The 24,834-nt window shown below is 39.7% G+C and overlaps 2 protein-coding genes across 2 annotated transcripts in view; both read right to left on the reverse strand.

Annotated features, from left to right (window-relative positions):
• Positions 1 to 24,834, reverse strand: part of LOC115629574 (cholecystokinin receptor type A) — a 57,232-nt gene that overhangs the window by 27,531 nt on the left and 4,867 nt on the right. The gene's annotated exons all lie outside the window — the stretch shown is intronic.
• On the reverse strand, positions 15,538 to 16,748 carry LOC115629561 (serine/threonine-protein phosphatase alpha-2 isoform-like). The gene has a single exon (XM_030526052.1). It carries the CDS (start codon positions 16,746 to 16,748, stop codon positions 15,666 to 15,668), a length of 1,083 nt encoding a protein of 360 aa, XP_030381912.1. The 3' UTR covers positions 15,538 to 15,665.

Here is a 24,834-nt window from a genome sequence, read left to right on the forward strand (position 1 = left end):
TATTAATATATTCATTTGCAATTGGTTGCAATATCGTTTTCGATGATACTTTTCATTACAAGTTGGTGAATACTTATTGGGAAACGGCGTTATAACAAGCGGTCAACGATTCCCGCATTTTTCAATAAATGTGCTATAAGGACAAACATATATAGCATAGATAAGGGATTTAAATAATTGTTAGTAGCATTTCAATTCATGTATACTAGTTACTGCACTGTGAAAGTGTGAATTATGGAGAGCGGGCGGTTACAAAAGGTCCTTTAAGCTATATAAGCAGTAGTAGAGGCCTTCAACGGTTATATTCGTATAATTTTGTGAAAATCTTCTCACTAAGTGTATCTAATTTGTGAACATGTCTGAGGGTAGGGTATGCAACTTTGTTTGCAAGCCGAACTCATCATTTTTTCGTTTCTGTACGCTAGTTGGAAGCGTTTCATTCAGCAGATAGTCATAAATGGGCCTCCACGGGCTAGTGCTGACCGTGGGCGACGGGGTGGGCCACGAATTCGGCATCTGTTGTCTCATAACTTTGGCGCGTGCAAGGCTCACTTTTATGAACTGGGCCTTTTTTCGGCCTTACGTGTGTGTGTGTGTTGGACACACATATTTGTAGGTATGAATGTGTGTGTGTGTGTGGTAACATACATACACACATTTATGGCCACAGCAAAAAGAAGACATTCCAGCTAGCCATTTCACATCTCGCACGTTATCAATAAAAATAATTTCAAATTTACAAAAACAACAAAAAATGGCAAGCAAAGTTTTGGTTCACTTTTGTAGCCATTGTTTTTGTTGCTGCTGTAAAAACTCATTTGTTTCAATAGACATATTTTTCTTGTGCCCCAAAACTTTGTTGAAATTACAAAATTATATATAGATATACATATATAGTACATATATACAGATATGTAGATGTATATTTGTGTGTGTATGACAAAATTGCTTTTTATTGTTTTTATTGATACGAAAAGTTATTGCCAGTCAGGACCAACTGTCACGCCATTTTGGGCAGCGGCAAGCAGCTGAGGGCCTGTAGGGCCCAATTGAAATGAACTTATAAGGAAAATTGTAAAACATAACGAATGAAAATGTCAAGCATAAATGGCGGGAGAGCAGAGCGCTAAAATACAAGACCCCAATCCACCCACTCACGCGCAAAATGCCGACATACATACATGCATACGTACGTATACATACATTCATACGTATATGAACGAATATATATGTATGTATGTATGTATGAATAAATCAGTGTGCGTTCGCTCGAATCATCAAGTTTTAATTGCTAATATCTGTCTCACAACCCTGGTAGCTGTCAAAGTGACTAGTCGACTTTTTATTGTGCGCTCCGTGAAAAATTGTAATAAATTCCTCTTTTTCAATTATTTCGCGTATAGTGCGTTAAAAAAAAAAAAAAAACCACCCGGAAACCTAGTTTCACCTTGGCTTTTTGGCAATCGTTTAGTATCCTTATTTTCTTGGATTCCAATCAACAATTAATCTGCTGTATGGGGCTGCTCTGCTGACGTATACACGTCATCGGAGCAGAGACAGCCCAGAATTTTTCTTCTTTGCTTGTTTTGCAAGTCATCTTATCTCACGTAAATGAATGCTGATGAAGACTCGGCCGCTCTCGGAGCAGCTGAGGAAGTAGTCAATAAGCTGCCGAAGTACGTGGAGATGAGAAAAATTTCTGGTAAATCACCTTCGGAGCTGAGAGCAAAAATAACCAAGGACTTGCATATGTCAATGGGAAAACCATACTTAAAGCCGTCAATCTCAACCAGTAACTGGATTGCCTCAACCACTTGTACATCGACTACAAGTACCCTAACATTTTCTGTGGTGAACTCTCAATCAATGTATACTACAGTAGCGACATCAAATGGCAGTTTGTGCTCCACACCCGCCGTTGTGAGTACACCGGCTTCAATGACAAACTTAGTTGCAAATCCAACTCTGGACAAATTTTGCTCGTTTCAAATGCCAGTACCCGGTATTAATAGGAAGCGGAAAGGAGCCGTCGAGTCACTAAAATCGGCTCAAAAAAATAAGCCAACTCCTGTCAATACAACCCAGGGACAACGAACTGCGTCCTCCTCTCCGCCAGCGCTTCAAAATAATAGATTTGCAGCCCTTTCGGAAGAAGCTGATTCCATTATGGAAATGGAAGAGCCAGATTCCGAAGATCCATCGAGCCAGCAAAATGAAGCCAGCCGTTTCCAGCAGGGAAGTAGTATTCCTAAGCCTCCTGCTATATGTGTGCCACAAGTCAACAAATTGGATAAGCTGGAGGTGGCGCTCAATTCTGCTGTCTCCCCTAACGATTACGACATACGCACATCGAAATCTGGGATCTCGCGTATTTATACGAAGAATTCGAATGCGTTTCGTGCAATAATCAAATTATTGTCCAATCAAAATTGTCAATTCTGGCACCACCAGTTGAAGGAGAACAAACCCTGCAGATTGGTGCTCAGAGATATTCATCCCAATGTACCCAGGCAATTAATAGAGCGCACCTTTACCGACAAGGGCTTTACAGTTTTGAATATATATTGCCCCAGAAAACCGGACTGGCGTAACATTCAAATTAATGAGGAGGATGGTGAGGACATAAATAATGTTAAAACAAGACAAAATATGTTTTACGTTAACCTCCAGAACGCACCCAACGTTGCTGAGGCACTAAAAATAACTCAAATTGGTAGACACAGGGTTACAATATCAAAGGCCAAACAGAGTAAAGAGCTGGTACAATGCTTCAGATGCCAAGATTTCGGGCACACGAGGAACTATTGCCTTAAAAAGCCGGTTTGCGGTAAATGCTCGGGGGACCATGATACTGGCTCAAAATCATGTAACCTGAATGATAATGGGGAATTTATATGCGCTAATTGCGGCGAAGACCACATGTCGAGCTTCAGAGGCTGCAAGGTAAGAATTGATCTAGCCAAAAAACTTAAGCCAGCTGTGAGGTTGCCGAAAGATGGACTAGTTATCGGTAGCAATAGGAGTTACCCAAATAACCAAGGCACTAAAGTACAGTTTATCTCAAACTCTACTGTTAAGAGTGGCTTCTCTTATGCTGATGCAGCTAGGCCAATTGGAGAAAAACGTACCAGCGCGCCAACAAACCAAAACTCGCCCCGATCACACAGTTCCGCCGAAGATTGGCATCTAAACAACAAATTTAGTATGCTGGAAAAGGCGATTTTAGATCTAAACGCAAGAATGGATCAAATGTATAAGCTCATACAGGAAAATATGGATTCCAATAGAGCCTTCCGTGACTTGGTACAAAAACTAATATCCAAATGTTAAATCCGCTGTTAAAAATCGGATTATGGAACGCACGGGGCCTGGTCAAAAACAATGATGAACTCAGGCTTTTCCTAAGTTCAAACTCGATCGATATCATGTTAATAACCGAAACGCATATGCGTCCTGGCTTGAACGCATATTTGCCAGGATACGACCAGTACTACGCTAATCATCCTAGTGGCACCGCTAAAAGTGGTTCTGCAGTCATCATTAGATCAAGTATCGCTCATTCACAGAATGAGCCAATTCTAAAAACAAGCATCCAAGCGGCCAGCGTAACTATACCGACGAATGGTGGAAGCATCAAAGTCTCCTCCCTATATCTTCCTCCCAATGAAGCTTGGTGCAGGGCCGACTTTGATCTATTGCTTGCAACCTTAGGAGATAAGTTTATTGTAGGCGGTGATTTTAATGCAAAACACCAATGGTGGGGTAATTCCAGATCTTGCAGGCGAGGAAGGTGTTTGCAAGAGGCCATAGCTAGTACTACTTGCCAAGTTCTTGCTACTGGAGAGCCAACTTTCTACTCTTACAACACACGACTTAACCCCTCTGCACTAGACTTCTTTATTGTCAACAGGATTGCCCTAAACAGACTCACCGTTGAAACAAAATATGAGCTCGCATCGGATCACCTTCCAGTAGTAGCGACGCTACATCATGCACCGCAATATAATCCCAAGAGGGAATATATTCTACCACCTGGCTCCCGTATTGATGTTTTTAAAGCCGATCTCGAAAGAAGAATTAACCTGAACGTCGAAATTAACAGCCCAGAGGATATCGAAGACGCGATATCAATCCTCATGAAGAACATTTCACTGGCTGCGTCTTCTGCTGCACCGAAAACTTTACGCTTGCCAACCCAACATAGTCAAGCTAGTCTACCACCAACGGCTGCTGCGCTCTTAAGCCTGAAAAGAAGAGTCAGGAAAGAATATGCAAGAACTGGAGATACTCGCATTCATCAAATCTACAAAAGACTGTCCAATCGACTGCAAAAAGAGCTTGCTAAAATCAGACAAGGCAGAATTGATGACATATTGGAAAGTGCTGGTCCAGATGCATCATTTAATTACTCGCTCTGGAAGCTTACGAGGCGATTTAAGAGGCTGGTCATCCCTAAGACTCCAATTAAGGATCCTACAGGTGGATGGAGCTACTCCAGTCAGCAGAAAGCTGAAATCTTTGCAAACAGCCTAGAGGAAAGATTTAAGCCTTTTGACTTTACAACAGCAGATAGGCGAAGGGTAGTCGAGCTTAGGCTGGAGATGCCATTCCAAATGGCCTTGCCTGCAAGCCCAGTTACACTTCAAGAAGTGGTACAGCAGATAAAAAATCTAAAGGTAAAAAAAGCGCCTGGAGAAGACCTTTTAGACAACAGGACGCTGAAACTGCTCCCCACAAGGGCTCTGCTGTATATTGTCTTGCTCATGAATAACATACTCAGGCTGAGGCACTTTCCAAACTGCTGGAAAATGGCGCTAATTACGATGATTCCAAAGCCAGAGAAACAGCATACTGAAGTAGATGGATATAGGCCGATTAGTCTGCTACCTGCCCTCGGGAAGATGATGGAACGCGTGATTCTGGACCGGATTCTCCAGCTCGAAGCCGTGACGCGCAGAATTCCAAAATGGCAATTTGGTTTTCGAAGAAGTCACGGAACACCGGAACAGCTCCACCGTGTGGTCAACTTCGCCCTGGAAGCCATGGAGCAAAAGATGTACTCAGTGGCTGTGTTTATGGATATTAAACAAGCTTTTGATAGAGTGTGGCATGATGGTCTCCTCTGCAAATTGAAAGGCATGCTAACTCCTCAATTGTTTCAACTCATCGAAAGCTTTCTAAGGGACAGAAGCTTCAGAGTTGCTGTTGATGGAGTGAAATCCACGAGGCGCTCAATTTGTGCAGGGGTGCCCCAAGGCAGTGTTCTCGGTCCTACCCTGTATACATTATTTACTGCTGATATGCCTGCACCGCAAGAGATCATTGGAGTAGACGAGGATGACGCACTAATAGCTACTTACGCAGACGACACTGCGGTGCTTACCAGAAGCAGAGATATCGATGTAGCTTCGGAAGCCTTACAGCAGTATGTAAGTAGTTTCGAGAAGTGGGCTCTGAATTGGAACATTGGTATCAACGCCAGCAAGTGTGCGAATGTCACATTTACAACAAGGCCGTCGTCATGCGGAGATATCACAATGTTGGGGTCCACGCTCAGTCATACAAATTCGCACAAATATCTTGGTGTAATTCTGGACAGAAGACTCAACTTCAGCAAGCATACAACAATGGTGAAGCGATCGGTCATGGCGAAAGCCGGAAAGATGGCATGGCTGCTTGCACCATGCAACAAGCTGTCCCTGCACAGTAAGGTGACAGTATACAAGTCCATATTAAGTCCAATATGGAAGTATGCGCTACCAATTTATGGCATTGCCGCTGCTTCAAACCTAAACAAAATAAGAGTTGCGCAAGCTAAAATACTTAGAAAAATATGCAACGCTCCCTGGTATATGCGCACTAGGGACATCGAAAGAGACTTATGTGTCCCCAAGGTTGGCGATGTCATTCAAATGCACGCAAGCAATTACGAGAAGCGACTCGGCAGTCACCCCAACGCACTAGCGAGGCGGCTCCTGTCCAAACCTAAGAAGAGAAGACTGAAGAAGTGCCATCCAAAGGATCTCCCCACAAGAGCCCTTGTATAAAATACATAGTATATATCATAAAATATAATCATTTTTCATGTAAAACATTGTAAATATTGTATATATGTACATAGATATAAGTGCGTCCTATAGATGCTTACTATAGACAACTTTTGTATTCCCTAACTTTCAACTAGCTTAAGCTGCCATATTGGTAGTAGAAAACTAGTTTAATAAATTGTATATATGTAAAAAAAAAAAAAAAAAAAAAAAAAAAAAAAAAAAATATCTGTCTGCTTTAATTATTTGCATACAGACTATATATGCTACATATTATACGAGCATGTAAATATGGATCCTGTGTGTGCATGCGATTGAATTTTATTTGATTACGTGATGTCATGAGATTGAATATGAACGCAAAAATCTGTTGCATACTTTTATGGGCGCACAAAGTCATGGCGCATTAAATCCCGCATTAAATCACGCCCGTGCAAGACATATTTGATTTACATTCCATTGCACTTAAAATACAATTATTGGGCATTATAACATCAATAAACACACATATGCATATACATATACATATAGATAAATAAATATGATTACATATTTTTGTAAATACTTACAGTGTATAAGACTAGTGTTTGCTTCGAAAGCTTAAAGAATATTCATTTCACTACATTTAAATAACCAAATGAATACATTTGTCTTGCACTTACAGAAGCTATTATGTTTGCAATGGTTTCAAGCTAATCAAAAAATGTACATTTGTGGAATTTGGCAAAATGTCAGTAAATCCTGCGACAGCACAAAAGACTACAAAGAATTCAGAGAAATGTCGCCTGCAAATTAAACGGAAAAACACAGGCAACCAAAAGAGACGGGAAAGTGAGCTCAGTCGCAATTCAAATGCAATTAAAATTGAAATTCGAATGGCAGTTAAATAAATAAAATCGTCTCCAACTGCTTACAAGCCATTTAAATTACCTTTAGTCTAGCCCGCAATTGCAGACTACCTTGTCCTCAATAATTTATTAAACAAGCACGTAAGATAAAAAATGTTTGCTTTAAACATAATGGGAAAAACTGTACATTATTATTGCTCCTTCAAGTTTACTTTGTCAGCTTATGGCCATTTTTCAAATATAATTTTCTCCTTTACCTTGCTCTACTTTCAGTTTCTCATCTTCTTCCAGCATAGCCCACACCATCAAGGCGTGCCCATCATCATTATTATTATCATTACTCGCTGAACTTTTGAGTATTGAGTTTGTGTCGCGAAAAATTGCATTTATGAATAGAAAAAAAGCATACTCTTTGCAATTACCACAGTTGGCTCATTCCTCCCGGCATTATGTGCTCACAGTAGGTGAATGCAGAGTTTTTCTGTAAAGTCCCAATGAATGTCCATTTCTGAGCTATGACACAAAAGACACGCCTTGCGCTTCAATTGTTTAAGCAACCACTGGCCGAGTAAACGTGAAGTCCCTATCTGAATGGGAAAAATTCCCGACCGTAAGTCAAGTTAATACTTCCTATAGTTCTCTTCTTCTAGTTGTTGCTGTTGTTCTACTGCGGCTACTGCTCCTGATTGCAATTCTTATCTAACGCACACCAACAACCACGGCATGGTAGTAAAACTTAAAGAATAAGTTGAAAAACTAAATTCTGGTGCCCCGACTTTGAAATACTCTGTACTTATGTATGCAATAATTATATTAATTTTAAAAAAGAAACAACAACAATGGAAAAACGAATAAATAGTAAACGATTTCATAATACTTCCTTCGGGACTCAAGCTCACGTAAAAGCTGCTCATTTGCGTGGGTATTGTGCCTATGTGTGTCTGTGTGCGAGTATGTGTGCAGTACAGAAATGGGTCAGAGCTTGGGCAGAGATTAGATATGTGGCTATAACTTCTTCTTAACCAAACATTTGATTTAAAAACTCTGCGTACACATAAAGGCAGCTTGTGGGAAATTTGGTGTCTCCAGCTTGTACAGTCTTTGAGATCTAGTTGTTCATAAAGGGCTAATCGACTCGTCTTGTGTGTGTCATGCGGATCAAGAATAAAAGTATATATAGTTTGCTTGTTACATTTTTGGACTCGGCACAAATCTAATATACTCTTGCACCTTTTATGTAGAGAGTATAAAAAGTGTGCAGCAACCGCTACAGCAACTAAACAAATATTTTCTAGTAGCCAATGTGGCAAAGTGAATTCCGAGCGTGTTTGTTACACAAAACCCAACCCTGTCCTCAGGATACAACGCCACACCACCACCGTGGCACCAAGGCGTCACTGCACGTGCAATCGCACAGTTCCCAATGCTGCTAGCCTATTTGGATAAATTTCTTTCTCTCCCAAGCATGAAATTGCTAAGAATATTTATTTTTCAGTTGACTTCATATAACTGTAGATGTGTGTTCGCACTTACTATAAATACGATACGAAGTATATGCCGAAATTGCTATTGTAGCCCTAATTTGTTTTATTCCTAGACATTATTCTAAAATTAAATTTAAATATTATGTCACAATAGCTCTTATGCCTCAATTTGCATAAAACAGAGCACAAAATTAAAGAGAAGACTTATTTATGCATCTTCGGTTTGGAATCTGAGAAACCTGCAAGTCAGGGATATAAGCAGCAATCATTTTGAAAGTCTATTTTAAAATGTATTCATAAAAGATGTACTTTTCATCTCTAACTTAAGTGTTAAAACAGTTGAACAGTTTTTTTCAAATAATGATAGATATAATGAACTTTATTAAAAAGCTTTCTTGCCAACTCGCACATAAATGTGTTACTCAGGTGAGAAATCTACGAGTGTTTGCCAACTTTTCTAGCCTTTAAATAACAATTTATTTTATGAAGGCAAATGCAGTTTCATAGAACCAACAATAGAAGCAACATAAATAAAATTCCACTGCAGCAGCAAGCACTCAAAGAATTATATTAAATTAGATATACTTGTATTTATGGCTGCATCGATAAATAAAGGAGATACAAATACGCCTAAACAGATCCATTGCATAGCAATTAATCTTACATATATATATACATATTTGAGTGAGCACATTTTCATGAAATGATCCTAAGACGCCAGCTCAAATACTCTTTACACTTGAGATTACTTTACACATAGATTACTGAGTTAATCCACTGTGCAGTACGCATCATCACACCAGAGTGCAACACACCTTGATAGGGATAATAAAAAATGCAAACAAGGTTCCAAGCGCTGTGAAGGTAAAAATTGCAAACACAATGGCATGCTCAGTGTGGTAAGGGGAGTTGTGGGTGGTGGTTGGTGTTTGTGGCTGCGTTGAACGGTTGCCCAGGCTATTTAAGCAAATAATAACTGTTGTTATAGCGGCGAAGAGGAGCAAACAGCGCGACTGGCTGGCAAGAGTTGTGTAAGTTGTGGCAAACTTTTTTCATTTTTCGTTCCTCTCTCTCTCCCTCCCTCTCTCTTTCATGTTTCTTTTTTTTGTTTATTTCTCAGCGCGGTGTGCTGACAATAAATTGCAAGCAAATTGAGTGTTGAAGGTGGTTTCTCTTATGTGTGTGCGTGTGTGTAAGTGCGTGTCCGTGAGCTGTTGGCTACTTGGCCATTTTACGATGAAAGCTGCTTTTTTCTCGAACTATTCATAAGGCATGTAATGCTGCTGCTGTCGTCACTCATTTGAGTGCACCAACAAAAGCATTTTGGGTCATCCCCTTCATCTTCTTCCTATGCAGCAGACCTTGTTCATGCTGCTGCTTTTGCTGCTCATGTTGTTTATGTGTTGTTGGTGTAAAGATGAAAGCGCACAGGTAGTAATTGCTCATGTTTATGTGGGCGAGAATTGCGAAAAAAATGGAAGAACAACAGACAGCAATAATCTTGCTAACAGCATGCAGTGTTTCATTTACAGTCAAGCACCCATAAGTCGAATTATCAGCTACGTCGAGTATTTTAAAATATTCCAACCATGTTTTAAGTTCGAATGCCCCTATTATACATACAAGTACATTTGCTTAAAATGTAGCCCAAAACAGGTTGATCCTAAAATTAATCAAACCTTTTTACTTTGCCCAACTAACGTTTTTGATTGGGATGTTGTGTTATGAGATATTTTTTTAACTCAGAAACTAGATATGAACGTTGTATGGATGCACGTGCATGTAGCATATGTTTTCTCTCCTTTATTAGTCGAACGCAATGTATTTTATTCTTTTATAGCAAGTAGTGCTTGCTGCATTTTCTGAAAACTTGTTTAGCTTCGAGTTGGAGCAGAACAAGTTGTTAATAATAATACTTTTAGTTTGACATTAAGCTAGATAAGCTATTAAAAGTTTTTGCGAAACATAATTATGGACTTAGACTGGCGAAACATGCTTTTGGTTGGCCTCGGATGTGCCTGAAAGCTGTACGTTAAGCACTCAATCAAGTTGTGGCCATTGCGTGGGAAAATCGAAATTTCTCATTAATTAGAAGAATTATTGTTTAACATACGAGTACCTACATTCTATAAGTAGAGCGAGCCATTTTCTTCGACATACCTAAATACCGTGCTGAAACACTTTAAAATACAGGTCTTTCCAATGGTAAAACTTCATATGGTATGGTAGTTGGTCTTAACATACGCGTACACACAACGTAATAAGCCCACCAATCTTATCTTTTATGAATTTCATTTACATTTGATGTGTTTATTTATTTTATTTTTAATTCACTTTGCTAAAATACGCCAGCCTTCAAGTATAAAACCTCGCACTCGATGTTGTGTGTTGTTTTTGCCGCACATTGTAAATAAAGATGCTGTTTGCCTTGTCTGCTCCTAACCCTAACCCTCCCCCTCTCCACACCGTACTGCTCTGTACATCCTGCTTCTCGACTGGCAAATCAGCGCTGCAAAATATTCAAATTGATGAAAGGCAAATGTGGTGCCTTTAAAAAATGGCTGCTCATTTATATGCCACACGCACCTACACACACACACACGATGCACACACACACACACACACACACGCACAGACACCCATTGGCATGTCCTGCGAAGCCCCTCTGCCCCCGTTGGGCACATCGCTGCATTAATTTTGCTCTGCTCGAAGTATATTTCATTGCAGCAAATTCCCCAGCATATTAGTCACACTTTGTTGTCAGCTGCTTGTGTGAGCTCGTGTGTATGTATGTGTGTGTGTGTATGATGGCACCTGTACATGGCCCTCTGCTCTGTCAGATTTGGCCCGCAGACATGTGTGCGTGCGTGTTTTTCCTTGAAAATAAAAGTGAGGCTGCAAGAAAACAAGGAAACTCGCTTGTCTCGGCCTCGTGTCATGTCAATGCCCCTTGCCACAATTTACGCTAATAAAAGATTAAATTTAAATTATGAAGATTTTAAAATGTAACCAACACATTACAAATAAACAAACAAACAAACAAGTGCTGGGGCTCGTTATAATCGTGCGATACATAAACATAAATCCTAGACTCTGCCTTAGATTTATGGCATAATTAGTCGACTTGTGCTCTCGACATGCGCAACATTTGCAATTTTAACTGCTTGGCAATTATTTACAAATTATTTGCAACATAGACCCATTTGTCTTGTCAATGAGTGCCACATTTTGTGCTTAATTCATTTTATCGCACCGTCCGTTAAAATTCGAATGTGGAGCTTCGGGTTCTCATAAGAGATCTCATATAAAATACTTTGATTCACTTGAATTGTAACAGAAATAATATCTTATTTTTGTTTGGCCCTCTTGAAAAATTAAGTAGAATGCAGTTCAATGTGTTCTTCGATGCATTTATGGCAACAAACGAAAAACTTTCATAGCGACTGTCACAACAAGAGTCCATTTATACCGCTCCCAACCATGAAGCGTGCTCTTAGTTTACTTAACTATAGTTCATATGAACAGCTAAAAGCTATAGCGGGAATATATGAGTTAGACTGTGTTATAGCATTATATAGATATATTGACAAAATTCTAAAAATAAGGGTTTAAATCTTTTGAAATAACATTCTAAAGTCTGAAAAGAATCGGTGGAAATATTCATGAAATATTACACAAGTGAAAAATTTTACTTTAATACATATATGCATTATAACATATCATAAAATGAGTTCTCAAGTTCTCATATGTAAATAATTTTTCATGGTAATGCTGATTTTTTGTGAAAAATTTGTATGAATAGTATGGGGATGGAGATCCAATTACCAAATAGCTGTCCAATATATTCCGAGGATTCAATTGCATAAAAAAACTGAATGCATATTTCGTCTTTAAGAGTTGTTGTTTTTTTTTTTTAAATTTTTGCGAATTTCCCGAAATTGCGCTTAAGGTCAATAATAACTTGTATGTACGAGTATTTTCAATGTTCAAAATATTATTGTTTTATGCCTAAATATTTTCTACGTTGAGTTTATTATGTTATTCTCAAAGAGCTAGTCCAAAATAGGCGTCGATTTGTTTGAGTAGTTTAAGAAGCGGGGATGAGTTTGTATGGATATGCTATCCAGGACTACAAATATGCATGTGTTGCTACAGTTCAGTGGCAACTACGCTGGCAAAGGGTGCAAGCAGGTGCGCAAGGGCGGCTCCGATAAGATTCCACAGATTCCGGCATCGCAATCGCTAACATGGGCGCTAAACAAACCTTGAAAATGTTTCGTGTGGTGCCAATGCTACGTAGCGGCGTAGCGAATCGTTGGGGGGATGTGGATGTGGGAGTGGGCAGGGGCGTGGGCGTGGGCGTGGGTCTGGGAGTGGGAGTGGGCGTTGATGTAGTTGTTGGCATGAGGCATATGGCGTGGGCCGTGCAGCATGTGCAGCCTGTGGAGCCGTGGGGCTTTGGGGCTGTGAAGCTGGCTGAGTTTTGCATGCGTTGGCGTCGTGTTTTCGGTTGGTTAACTCTTATTAAAAACTAGAGGCAACAAACAAACCAAAAAGTTCGAGGCAAAAAAAGAACTCGCACAAAATAAGGCAAGTTTAAATTAAAGGCAAAACTTTGTGCGTGTATGAGTGGCAACGCACATACTTGCACTGCGATGAGTGTATGTGTGTCTGCGTGTGTTTATGTGTGTGTGTGTGTGTTTGTGTGTGTGTGTGTGTGTGTGTGTGTGTGTGTGTGTGAGTGCATGTGTTGCATTCCCACATTTTGAATGAAATGGAATTGCAATTCACATTTATTTATTTTATATTATTTGCTTTTATTGGCACATTTATTTGTACACGTTGCGCTTGCTCCGCCTGTGGGCATGTGGCCGTGGCCCAAATATGTATGTGTGTGCGTGTGCGTGTGCGTGTACCAGTAGTTGGTTTATTTTAAGCGCTTTTGCTATTCCTTAAAAATACACAAGAAACTCATACATAGGAAGATGAATGGCAAATGAAAATGCATGTACAGTTGCATGTCGACATAAATGTCGTTAACACGAATGTTGACAAGTACATACACGCATACATACATACATACATATGTATGTACTATATGTGCGCACATAAGTATGCTAAAAGCCGTTTACTGCCACCCACCCATCCCTCTCCCTTGTGAGCGTCCCATGCAACAGTTGCACTTGGCAATCGCTTTTGCATTGTGAAGTTGCCTCGCCTCGTTTTTGCCACTTTTCGCCTCTTTTCGTGGCTTCGTGCTTTTCGCGCTGGCTTAATTAATGACTCTGCTGCATGGTGTGCTCAATGATTTTTTTATATTGTACATATATAGCTTTTGCTTTTTTCATCATTCTATTTTTGTGCGCCAGCTTTGCTGCTGGCGAAAAATCAAATTAATTATTAATTTGTTGTGCTGTCAGCGCCTTAATGAGCCCGAGGCGGTCGCCTACTTCGGGTGCTCGTGGGGTGTTGTGGCAAAAGGGACGTGGGGGTCAGGGTGAAAACTATAATCTGACACTGTTGTCAGCTTTTCATTTTCATTGTCTTTGTCTTTGTTTTTGAACCGTCTTTTTATGCTTCTTGTTTTTTGTTTGCTATCATTGTTGTCGTAAATTCAAGAACTGCATGTGGAGCACACTTTTGCGCTTTATTGCTGCCTTTGTTGTACGAGTATATAGTAGTGCCAATCAGTAAGTTAATAAACTTGGCTGGCACAATGAAAACAAGGACGCTATTTTCATTGCTGTTTTCATTTTCAATTGAATATGCTGAGTAATAGTGGAACGAGTAGAGTGTTAGAGTTTTTGCTTGATAGCTTTGATATCTGCACCGAGTGCGGGGCGCGTAAATACTTAGACTGGATTAAGATATTTGCATTAACAAGAATGTCATCATACAAAGAGTGCTTTTTTCACCGATCGTTCATACGCCAGCTAGATATGTGAACGTAAGTGTATTTTAGTTATTGAACAATTTTCATATGAACATGCCTTTATGTTTAGTTTTAACTGGTCATGGGAAAAATTCTGAATCTAAATGTAAAACCCCTAAAATAATAAAGAGAAAACATGAGCAAGGTAATACCCTAACTGTTGATGATTGTTTCAAATGTTGGCCCAATTTCATATCAATTATACATAACTTAATATAACAATAGTCATGGATTAGAGCTCTTGGTGCATTCTCTCCCACACTTATTTGCTTTAGAGCTCATTCTAAACTAGAATTGTATCCCTTGCAGTGCTTTAACGACTCGCATTGATTGATTGAATCAAAGTCAATAAAGTTTTCTTCTATTTCTTTTCAGTCTGTTTAGATTAATTCGTGTATATGTTCGTTTTGTAGACTATGCAGCTGGCTGCTTGCATAAGCATAGCGTATATATCTAATCTATAATGAACTTTTCGCAGCTGAGCTTACTGAGTGGCAATTATGAGAGCTTTAACAATTTTACGTTAAAAGTTTTTCAATATAAACTTGTACATTTAATTTTTGATTACATCCCCTATCCTGTTCGGCTGTTGACTGTTTGCTTTGACCTGGGTCTTCCTTAAGGTTTCTTTTTAGCAAAAGCTAGCATTATTTGGCTTGTGTAATGACCAAGCCTTATTATCTTAACTGAGTGTGAACTTTAGTGCAGGTGTTTGTGTATAATTCTTCTAAATAAATTATCAGTCGGGGCACTTGAGGGCACGCGCCAGAATCAGAATTGTAACCTGCCACAGTTGTGTATGTCTGTAGTTAACTATTTGTTACAGTTCACCTTTTAACATTATAGTATATCTACGAAAATCAATAAAAAAGGCAATTCAAACATAAGATAATCCAAACATGTAGCTTGTAGCGAGAAAGCATCAACAATGAGGTTCATATGTAAAGCTAGTAAATAACAGTGTTGACAAAAATTAAATATTTATGGCTGCCAAAAGTTTCAGATTTTAATTAATAAGTGAACTACATGAGTGCCAAGACTTTTGCCAGCTAAGGGAAACGCTGAAATCAATCAAAATGGCATTACTTGGATAATGTAGTATGTATGGGCTATTTGTTTTAAAATGTGAATCAAGACGTGTAGTATTGTCTATTTCTTTAAAATTCCGTGTTGCGCCAGTATTTTGTAGAAATAGACAATATATTGAATGAATGATATACACTTAGTACAATTTTTAACTTCGAAGAGTTATATATTTGAGAAGATTGTGCACTTTATATTCAAGCCATGGAATGACATTATTATATTTGCTTTAATAACTTAAAAAGCTGATTAATTACTTCTTTCACTAGCGTTATTGCTTCTTTGTTTCCCGAGTCTTGTACCGCAACAGTTGTTCGCCCAATCCCGGCTGGTTTTCTGTGGGCATTGACTGTAAATTACGGATCCTGACCTGTGGTCCTGCGACCGTAATAATGTTAGTAATAGCTCTACCACCAATTTTGGGTGAAAAGACATGGAACGATATCTTCAGATCCGAATTCAAGTTCATCGTTGCGCCGGCATTGTCGAACTCGCCACAGTAGTTGGGTGCTGAAAAAAGTGTGATCAGTTGACGCTTGGCGAAGAACTCAAATCCCTCTTCGACTACTTGGTGTGCTCGAACGATCAAGTCAAAGTCGTGATTACGAATAAAACGCTCCACTATATCACGCCCGAAGGTAACGCTCACGCCTCGATTATTTTTACCCCATCCGAAGATGTTCTCTGGGTCCGACCACATCAAATCACAAAGAAGTCCCTTAACTGGGATCTGTGCTGGGCGCTCCAAATGATTGATATCCTCAATAGTGGACAGATCTGGACTCAGGCCACCGTGGCAGCAGAAGATTCGGTTTGAAATCACCGCCGCAACTGGCATGCAATTGTAACAGTCCACGAAAGTCTTAAACAGCTTGATTGTATAGCGACGCTTGCATTCGTCATAGAAACCGTAGTGCATGTTTAGGACCTCGCTTTCGTGGTTTCCCCGCAGCATGTACAGGTTATCGGGATACCTTAACTTATAGCACATTAGCAGCACGATAACCTCTATGGAGTTTTTGCCTCGATCGACATAGTCGCCCAGAAATAGAAATCGTCTGCTGGACGGACAATTGTTGTAGTCGAAGATGCGAAGTAAGTCGTCGAACTGGCCGTGTATGTCTCCCACCACACATAACGGCTCCTTCACCTCTATGCACATCGGCTGCGCCAAAAAGGCTTCTCGCGCCATCATACACACCGACCTAATGTCCTCCACCGACAAAATCACGTTGCGATTGTGTATCGATCCTCGGTGCTCGGTCGTAAGCTGGTGAATTATTTTATCGATTTTCGCCTGAGAACTTGACTGGCTTGATCGCCGTTTGGTGTTATGAGTAGTTATCCGTAACATGTTTTGACACTAAACAAAATATGTATAAGTATGTTCAGACTCTCTGAAATTTTGAAAAATATGCCAGCAACACTCAAATGTCTAAAGTGTGAGGTATGTACTAAGTACCCCCATATACTATGTATGTATGTAATACTTAGTAAGTATGTACTATGCCAGAGCTACATTCCTAATGGAGCTCTGCAAGTTTTTATAGAATTCTTTCATGTTAATGCTGGCACATTTCAATTAATCTGTCATCATTTATCGACCACTAGAAGGAGAAAACTGAGCAAGGTAATACCCTAACTGTTTTTTTGATTGTTTCAAATGTTGGCCCAATTTCATATCAATTATACATAACTTAATATAACAATAGTCATGGATGAGAGCTCTTGGTGCATTCTCTCCCACACTTACTTGTTTTAGAGCTCGTTCTAAACTAGAATTGTATCGCTTGCACTGCTTTCAAGACTCGCATTGATTGATTGAATCAAAGTCAATAAAGTTTTCTTTTCTTTCTATTTAGTATTCCCGCAAATACATATACGCTTTGGTCTGTTTAGATTAATTCGTGTGAGTGTTCGTTTTGTAGACTATGCAGCTGGCTGGCTAATTTATAATGAACTGAAGCACCAATTGAAACTGATTCGGAATTCCATATTGTTTTTAAAATGTACATTTTGGTCCGTATTTCAGAGTGTCACGATTTGTTTTCATCCCGTATTTCTTTTGTTAAACAGTCAATGTTTGTTGGCATAAATAAATAAAAATATAATTTTTAATGTGCAGTGCCCCAAAAAGAAACAAGAGAGAACGCTACAGTCGAGCAAGCCTGACAGTAAAATAGCCTGTACTCTCCACAAAAAAGGAAACTTAAAAAAAAGAAAAAATTAAAAAAAAATTAAATTATTAAAAAAATTAATTAATTAATTAAATTAAATTAGAATACATGTTTATGTTCAGTTTTAACAGCATACATTTACATCACGTACCTATGCGTGTTTATATGCGTGTATGTATGCAGCACAAAGTTGAACCAAAGCAGCAACAACAACAACAGCTGCGGGCAGAGCTGCAGGCAGCGATTTTATTTATGGCTATAACTTTCTTCAGAATTGACCAATCATGATGAAACTTAATATACGGACATGTAATCACTAACTGGATGTGCAAAATTCCAAGAATTACAGGAGTTATGAAAAAGATGAATTGGGGTGAGTGGGGGGTGTGGGGGGTGTATCAAAAAAAAAAAAAAAAACACTCGCTCGTCCATTCTCGGACTTAGGAGAATCTGAATACCAAGTTTGGTTATTCTTGCTCTTGTACTTGCTGAGATCCTTGCGTTCATACAGACAGACGGACAGACAGACGGACATGGCTATATCGACTCGGCTTGTCACCCTGATCAAGAATATATATACTTTGTGGGGTCTGCCACGCCTCCTTCTGTGTGTTACATACATTCGCACAAAACTAGTATAGCCTTTCACCCTTTGGGTACAGGCTATAATGAGAACTGCACCGATGTCGACAGCACAACGAATGTGCGTAAACAGTGTTGCCACCCAACTCATATGTCATCTGACGGAAACATCGAGCATTAATGAACTATCTGGCATACCCTTTTTCACATCACGTTGCCACTCTCAGCAGCTTCAGCAGTGAAGAGTTGTGTATACTACTTGTATGTATACGACTATATCTAAAAAGTCTCAGATCTTGGTTTTAGCGAGATAAACATGAAAAGGAGCTCTAAGAATTTCTGCGTATCCTGTTGTTTACTTAATATACATTTAAAGGACAAAATACACAGTCGAGTGCTGCAACATTTCTGAGCATTTATTATTCGCTTACTAGCCAGTAACTAGGTTACTTTTTTTTAGTGGTTACGATGAGACAACGTTGTTCAACGTTGCTCGAGGAAGTTACAGCACTATTAATGAATGAGCTCTCCAGCTGCCCTTTATTGAAATATATCCTTCATAATCATTCAATTATTGAACCGGTATGGAAAAGCTGCATAGAAACTGCAACATCCGTTTTGATTTCGGGTTATAAATTGTCTTCTGTTCGTTTTACAACATTGCGAGCAAAAGGATGTCGAAGATTAACAAATATTCTGCACCCTGTCTGCAATCGAGAAGGCAGTTGCCGCGGAAACCAGCGTAATACTGTGCTCGAGGAAATCCCCAGCGTCACTTAAATTCCATGCGAAGCAATCGTGAGCTGCTTCCGGCATTTTGCATCCAAAGGACGCTGCCCAGTCGGTAATCCCATATCTGTGTAATCGCAAACTTATTTGCAACAATAAGCAGAGTGACTGAAATGTTGTGAGCATTAAATGTATTAAATGGCATCATTAACAATCGAAGATATTACATATTTGCATTCAATGTAGCTGTAGCTTAAATATCTTTGTTCTTGTTATAAAGGACCGTCCATTGATTTTTTTAATGCTTTCCACTATTTGTTCGCATTTGGTAGAGTGTCATCTTTGCTGGGTTAACTATTTGTGCTTGCAAATTTAAGTGTATTTACTATATGATATTTCTCTTCCGACACTCGCTAAAGTTTCTAAAGAGTTAATTTCCCAAATAGCAAATTACTTTGGTACGTTTCGAGAGCTAAAGTAAATAAACCAAGTTTAAAGCTAATCGGATTTATGATTTTCTTAATTATCTTCACCATAAAAGACAACTTGTTTCCAAATTTCAGCGTCCTAGCTCTTACCGTTTGGGCTGTGGTCTGCTGATTGTGTTCCCATATATTTGATGCCCCGGAAAATGGTAAGTAAGTAGTGCTTTTGGAATTCATTCATAGTTTACATAATCCAAGTTTGAAGCTAATCAAATGAAAATTGCAGATTTTTCATACAATCTTTTCCGTTAGTTGGAATTTTCCGAAACCGCTTGTTAGTGTTCACCTATTTCAGCTGTACTATATCAAGATTTTCCAGATTCATATTAAAAACAAGTAAAACCAGGAAACGAAACCATCCAATGATACGTATTTCGAGATTGCAAATCGAATACATATACTCGTAATTAGATTAAGAGAATACTTCGACCTACTTGAACAGGAACGTTTTATTCTCAACAGCTGATTATTAGTTGAGATATTAGTTTCGAGTAGTCGGTTGGACAATTTTAGCTTTTCTGCGAATCAACTTCATTTCCAAACTCTGCCATGCCTAATGAGCCACGCACACTGCTCTGCTCGTCACCGTTCTCATTAGCGTGAGTTCGCGTATCTGAGCGTATCGATGGTACGCTCAGTGGGTTTCGTGGTTTTCGTTCCAGGAAACGATGCGAAGCGGGTTCTTACTAATTTTGTAACCGAAAATCCAATTTTCAAATGAACGCAAACATAATAATAAATATTCGAAAGGCAGACTATGATGTATTAAGCCATATTTGATGGAACACTTTTGCGGTATTTAGACACCCATCAATCATATTTAAGTCCGTATTAGGCAATCGTATCGCGTATGCAGAATACTAAGTATAACAAGTTAAATAGCTTATCTATGAATTTCGTTGCTACCGCCATTGAAACAAATGACTGTTTCCTAGAATTAAGTGTTGGGCGTGCAAAGATTCCCTTTATTCCTCAACTGGCTTTACTCAAACATAACACAACGTTTAGAGTCTGTCCTTTGCTTATTGAAGAGGTGGCGCATTGTTTTAGAAAACCTTTTTATGCTACTTTGAAGAAGGCAAGCAAAGCAAGGACAACAAACTAGTTGAGTAAACAAAAATGTGGAAAACCATTTAATGGCTCGTATTGATTTATAGCTGCTTAAATTATTTAGATTTTGGTTGCTTCTTATTATGAGTATTTCAATTATCGGGTTGTTTTGTTTTGTTCCCAACAAATGTTAAAGTGACATCTGTTTTTCGTCACACGGCATGTGGGCGACGCACTGCGTGCAATACAAAGTCCTTTGGTGTCAACACGTGATCCCCTCCATCCCATCCATCAGGCATTATCCACCTCCCAAGCCCCCACATTGTTGAGCTGGCTAAGCATGGGGATTGAATGGGATTGAAGTGAAGCTGCTGGGTTGAAAATTGAATGGCAAATGCCAGAAGAGACGCCCACCTGCCCTGATCCCATGAAGCGATGAAGGCTTGGAAGTCCTCAAACGTCGGGGCACAAATTAAAAAGCTTAAACAATTCCATAATTAGACCCGTGCTGACAATAAATCACGAGATCTAATGCTTCTGGCCCCATTTTCAGTTGCACTTCTCAATGCCTTTTCCTGCTCACAGTCAAGGTTGTGCTGGAAACTCGAGCGAGTTGCGGCAACACCCACAGTGCTTGCAACAAAAACAACAACAACAACAACAACAACAGCAACAGCCACCACCGTTTCAGCCCATGGATGCATGTGTGGGAGTGCGAAGGTGTGGAAGTTGGGAATCACGTTATAAATTAATGTGATGGCAACCCAACACGACATTATGGCAATGCAGCAGCTCCGCAGGTGGGAAGTTGGATGAACAATTACCCGAGCCCGGCACCTGATGGACTGTGCGGCAGGTGGGCGGTGGTTGCAATGCATTTGACATTTATTAATTTACGAGCAGAGAAGCCTCAAGTCGTGCAAGACTAAAGACCGGGCTCTAAGGTGACTGACATTTTCTGGGTGGGAAAGTTTCTACCTAATTAACAATTGTAAGCGGCTTACAATTTATTGCTCGACTAAATAGACAAATCGATGCTGTTAGGTTTATTTAATTTCGTAATAATTAATGACGGTTGGTTTCTTTAATTTCTAAATGCTTTTGAAAGGTAAAACGTAACGAATTTGAATTTGGTGTTCCTGTTTATGGTTTAAATAGCAGCTGGGTTTTATTTTCGAATCGGTAGCTATTCTTAGGAGACAATCACCCCCTACCCTTCCGCTATAACTGATTTTCCATAATTGATTCGCGTCATTTTGGAATTTTATATTGAAATTTGAAAATTACATCTAGTAGATAGTACTTGTGGGTGTCTTAAAACATGCTTGTCAATTATGTACATAGATGTATAGTATGTGTTGAGTTAGTCAAATAATTGCTACAAAGCATATACCCAAAGGTGTTATTGTCAGTCGTAGTTAAATTAATCAGAAAATATCCTTATTCGTCGAATTAAATAAATAAATGAAGTGCTCTACAAAAAATGGTCTGTGTGTCGCACACACATGAATGTAAAGTGCTTTCATTCTGGAGTTAAATATGGAAATGGGAAGCTCAGATTTATAGGAGGATGCAGAAACTCTGCAAAGAATTGGAATAAATAAGTACGTGTATCTATTAGTTACCAACCCACTTGTTTCCCACTCACCCCCACACTGTTTGCCATTCCGTAACCTATTCTCCCACTTTGAAGGCAACCTCCTTATCCATCGTCCCCATCGTCCCCGCAAGTGTGTTTGCCTAAGAAATTGCAATATGGCTGCGTGGGCGTAAGTGTTTGTGCTTCATCTCTGCAACTGTATGTATGTCTGTATGTGTATCTGTATGTGTATATACGTATTTATGTGTTTGTGTGTGTGTCGCTCAAGTTGTTTGCTTCCGCTGCTTGCCATTGTTATTATGTTGTTAATAATAATAAGCTGGCCATGTGGGTGCTGGGGTGGTCGTCAGTGTAGATGAATGTCTGGGCATGTCTTACCAAAGCAATTTGAGGCAATTGGCCGGGCAGGCGCCGATGTCGATGGCGATGAGTAAGGCGCCAGAACAGACGTCCGCTGCCGTCAAGTGGCGTCCCACGCAAAGCGTTATTATGCCCGTCACCAGCGACACGGACACGGACACGGACACGGATCCGCCAACAGTGCTATGGCGGAAACGGAAACAAGCCATGAAACTGCACGCGCCTCCAGTCGTGAGCCAGCACAGTTAGAAGTACCGAGAGCGGCCTCAAGTGCCTGATAAAAAACAGCATGATACAATACTCCAACAAAATGCTGCAAGCCCGAAATGGTTATGGGAAAGAAAGGAGAAAAAGAACAGAAAACTTAGACGCAATGCCTTCCGAGCGGATGATTGCACGCGACAACAAGAAGAACAGCAATTAAAGCAACAAGGGAGAATAGAGAAGAGGGACGAGAACAGAGCAGAACAGAACAGGATAGGCAGCAGGAAAAATTCATTTTTAGTTTTGTTTGTTCCAAGTACAAAGTGCTTTCTTCATCCCAGCCTAGCAAGCATTTTGTTGTTCCCCTCCTCATTCCCTCATCTTGGTTGGGGTACAAGCTGAAGCCATGTTCTTAAAGCCCTATTCTAGGCCATATTTCGCAGTTTAGGAAATAAGTCTTCTTTGTTTAAGAATACAAAAATGCATTTATCCCGAATATAAAAGGAATTTACGTTTATCTGGAAACTAATGATGAAACCAGCTACGTAGCCGTGCTATAACTTTTATTTGAATAATACATATCTCTCTCTCTCTCTCTCTCTATTTGCAACTATGTATATACAAGTAATGTACATTTTTAGCATCCAGAGTGAATCACGCTAGAAAAATGTGCATGGAAATTAAAGATAAAAGTAAATGTTTGCTCCAAATTTGAATCGACATTTCATTTAAATAATTTGAATTTTTTCTCCCTATTTGTCCTACCATATCCGAGCATTTCCTTAGAAGTTTTGCGAATAAGTGGCAACTCTGTCTGAATATGACAACCTGCGCTTACGCGAAGCGCACAATTCGCCATTGAAATTGTGAATCACTTGAGCATTAGACGCAACCTTATGCTTTTGCACGGATCTCTGCTTCCACCTGTTTGCCCCTTTGCCCCATTTTGTGCCAATGGCAGTGCCTTTGTTCTCCGGCTTGCGGCTTAGCCACGCCCCTTCGCCTACAGTCTGTCTATGTACGCATAAGTCGCGACTGCTTATTTACATTAGGCAGAATTTGCAACGTTTTTTGCAGATTTAAATGCGACACAAGGCAGCCGTGGCAGCCGCATACGGCATGTGTTGGCATTACAAATATGCCGCATATACTAGTACGAGTATGTACATTAAACAAACATACATCGGCATACATAAGTGCAATGTGTGTGTGGTGTGTGTGTGTATTCGTGTGTAGCTGTGCGCTAGAAAACTTCAAGGCATATGAATGTGTAAACTTTGGGCTTCCCATTCCCTCTGACATAGGGAGGAGGGGACGAAGCAAAAATTGCACATTGCCTTGGCTGTAGTATGAAGACAGTTTTGTCATTTTTTAAAATTTAAAACGCTATGGGGAATTTGAATTAAATTCATTAATTACAACTGCCATTTTATGATGCACTCAGTAAAGCTCTCCCACCGAACATTATTTATTTTTTGTAAACGTGAGATGTCTTCCAAACACATTGATTACACACCTTAGTAGACAGTCCGAAATGGGCTGGGCGATTATGAGGATAGGGGCTCCGCAAAGCTATACAAACACACGTGTCAGATCCATGACTCCGACTCATTCTGAATCTCTATCCGTACATCCATTGTGTGACTTTGATGCTTACCTTCAAACTTCAACTAAATGAGGTGTCCAAACTGATAAGCATTTGTGACAGGTGCCATGTCTAGTTTCTAATCCCAGAGTGTTACACAGCAAATTGGCAGACTACACGGCCGAGTCGTTGGGACCCGAACATTTCAGCCGAGTTCACCTTAAAGCTGAACTCAAGTCAAAGGTTTTGACAACTGGCGCCACTTGGCTGATGTGGGTCACTGGACCACTCATTGGTATGCAGGCGCTTATGTGCCTCCTGCCTGCTGTCTGCTATCAGCTACGCAGCCTACGCAGGCTACACAGTCCTAACCCATAATAATTTTGGCCATTAGTCCTATAACCACACCCCACATTTAAGCGATTTTTAAACAGCAGCAGCAGCAGCATCTGCTCCAAAAAGTGCTCTTCATGTCAAGTACTTAGCCAACTGCTTATTATGTGGCCGCTCTATCAAACTATATATAAGTACATACAACAATGTGGGACAGTGTAGCATCCCTATGAGAAATTCGTACACTTAGTTATAAATATCGCTTAAGGCTAATGAAATGTTCGCACCGTCTGATAGCAAGGCTATCAATTGCTATATCGATAAAGACTTAATGT

The sequence above is a fragment of the Scaptodrosophila lebanonensis genome, unplaced genomic scaffold, assembly GCF_003285725.1.
Source record: "Scaptodrosophila lebanonensis strain 11010-0011.00,11010-0021.00 unplaced genomic scaffold, SlebRS2 tig00000159-arrow-arrow-pilon, whole genome shotgun sequence".
Lineage (NCBI taxonomy): Eukaryota > Metazoa > Arthropoda > Insecta > Diptera > Drosophilidae > Scaptodrosophila > Scaptodrosophila lebanonensis.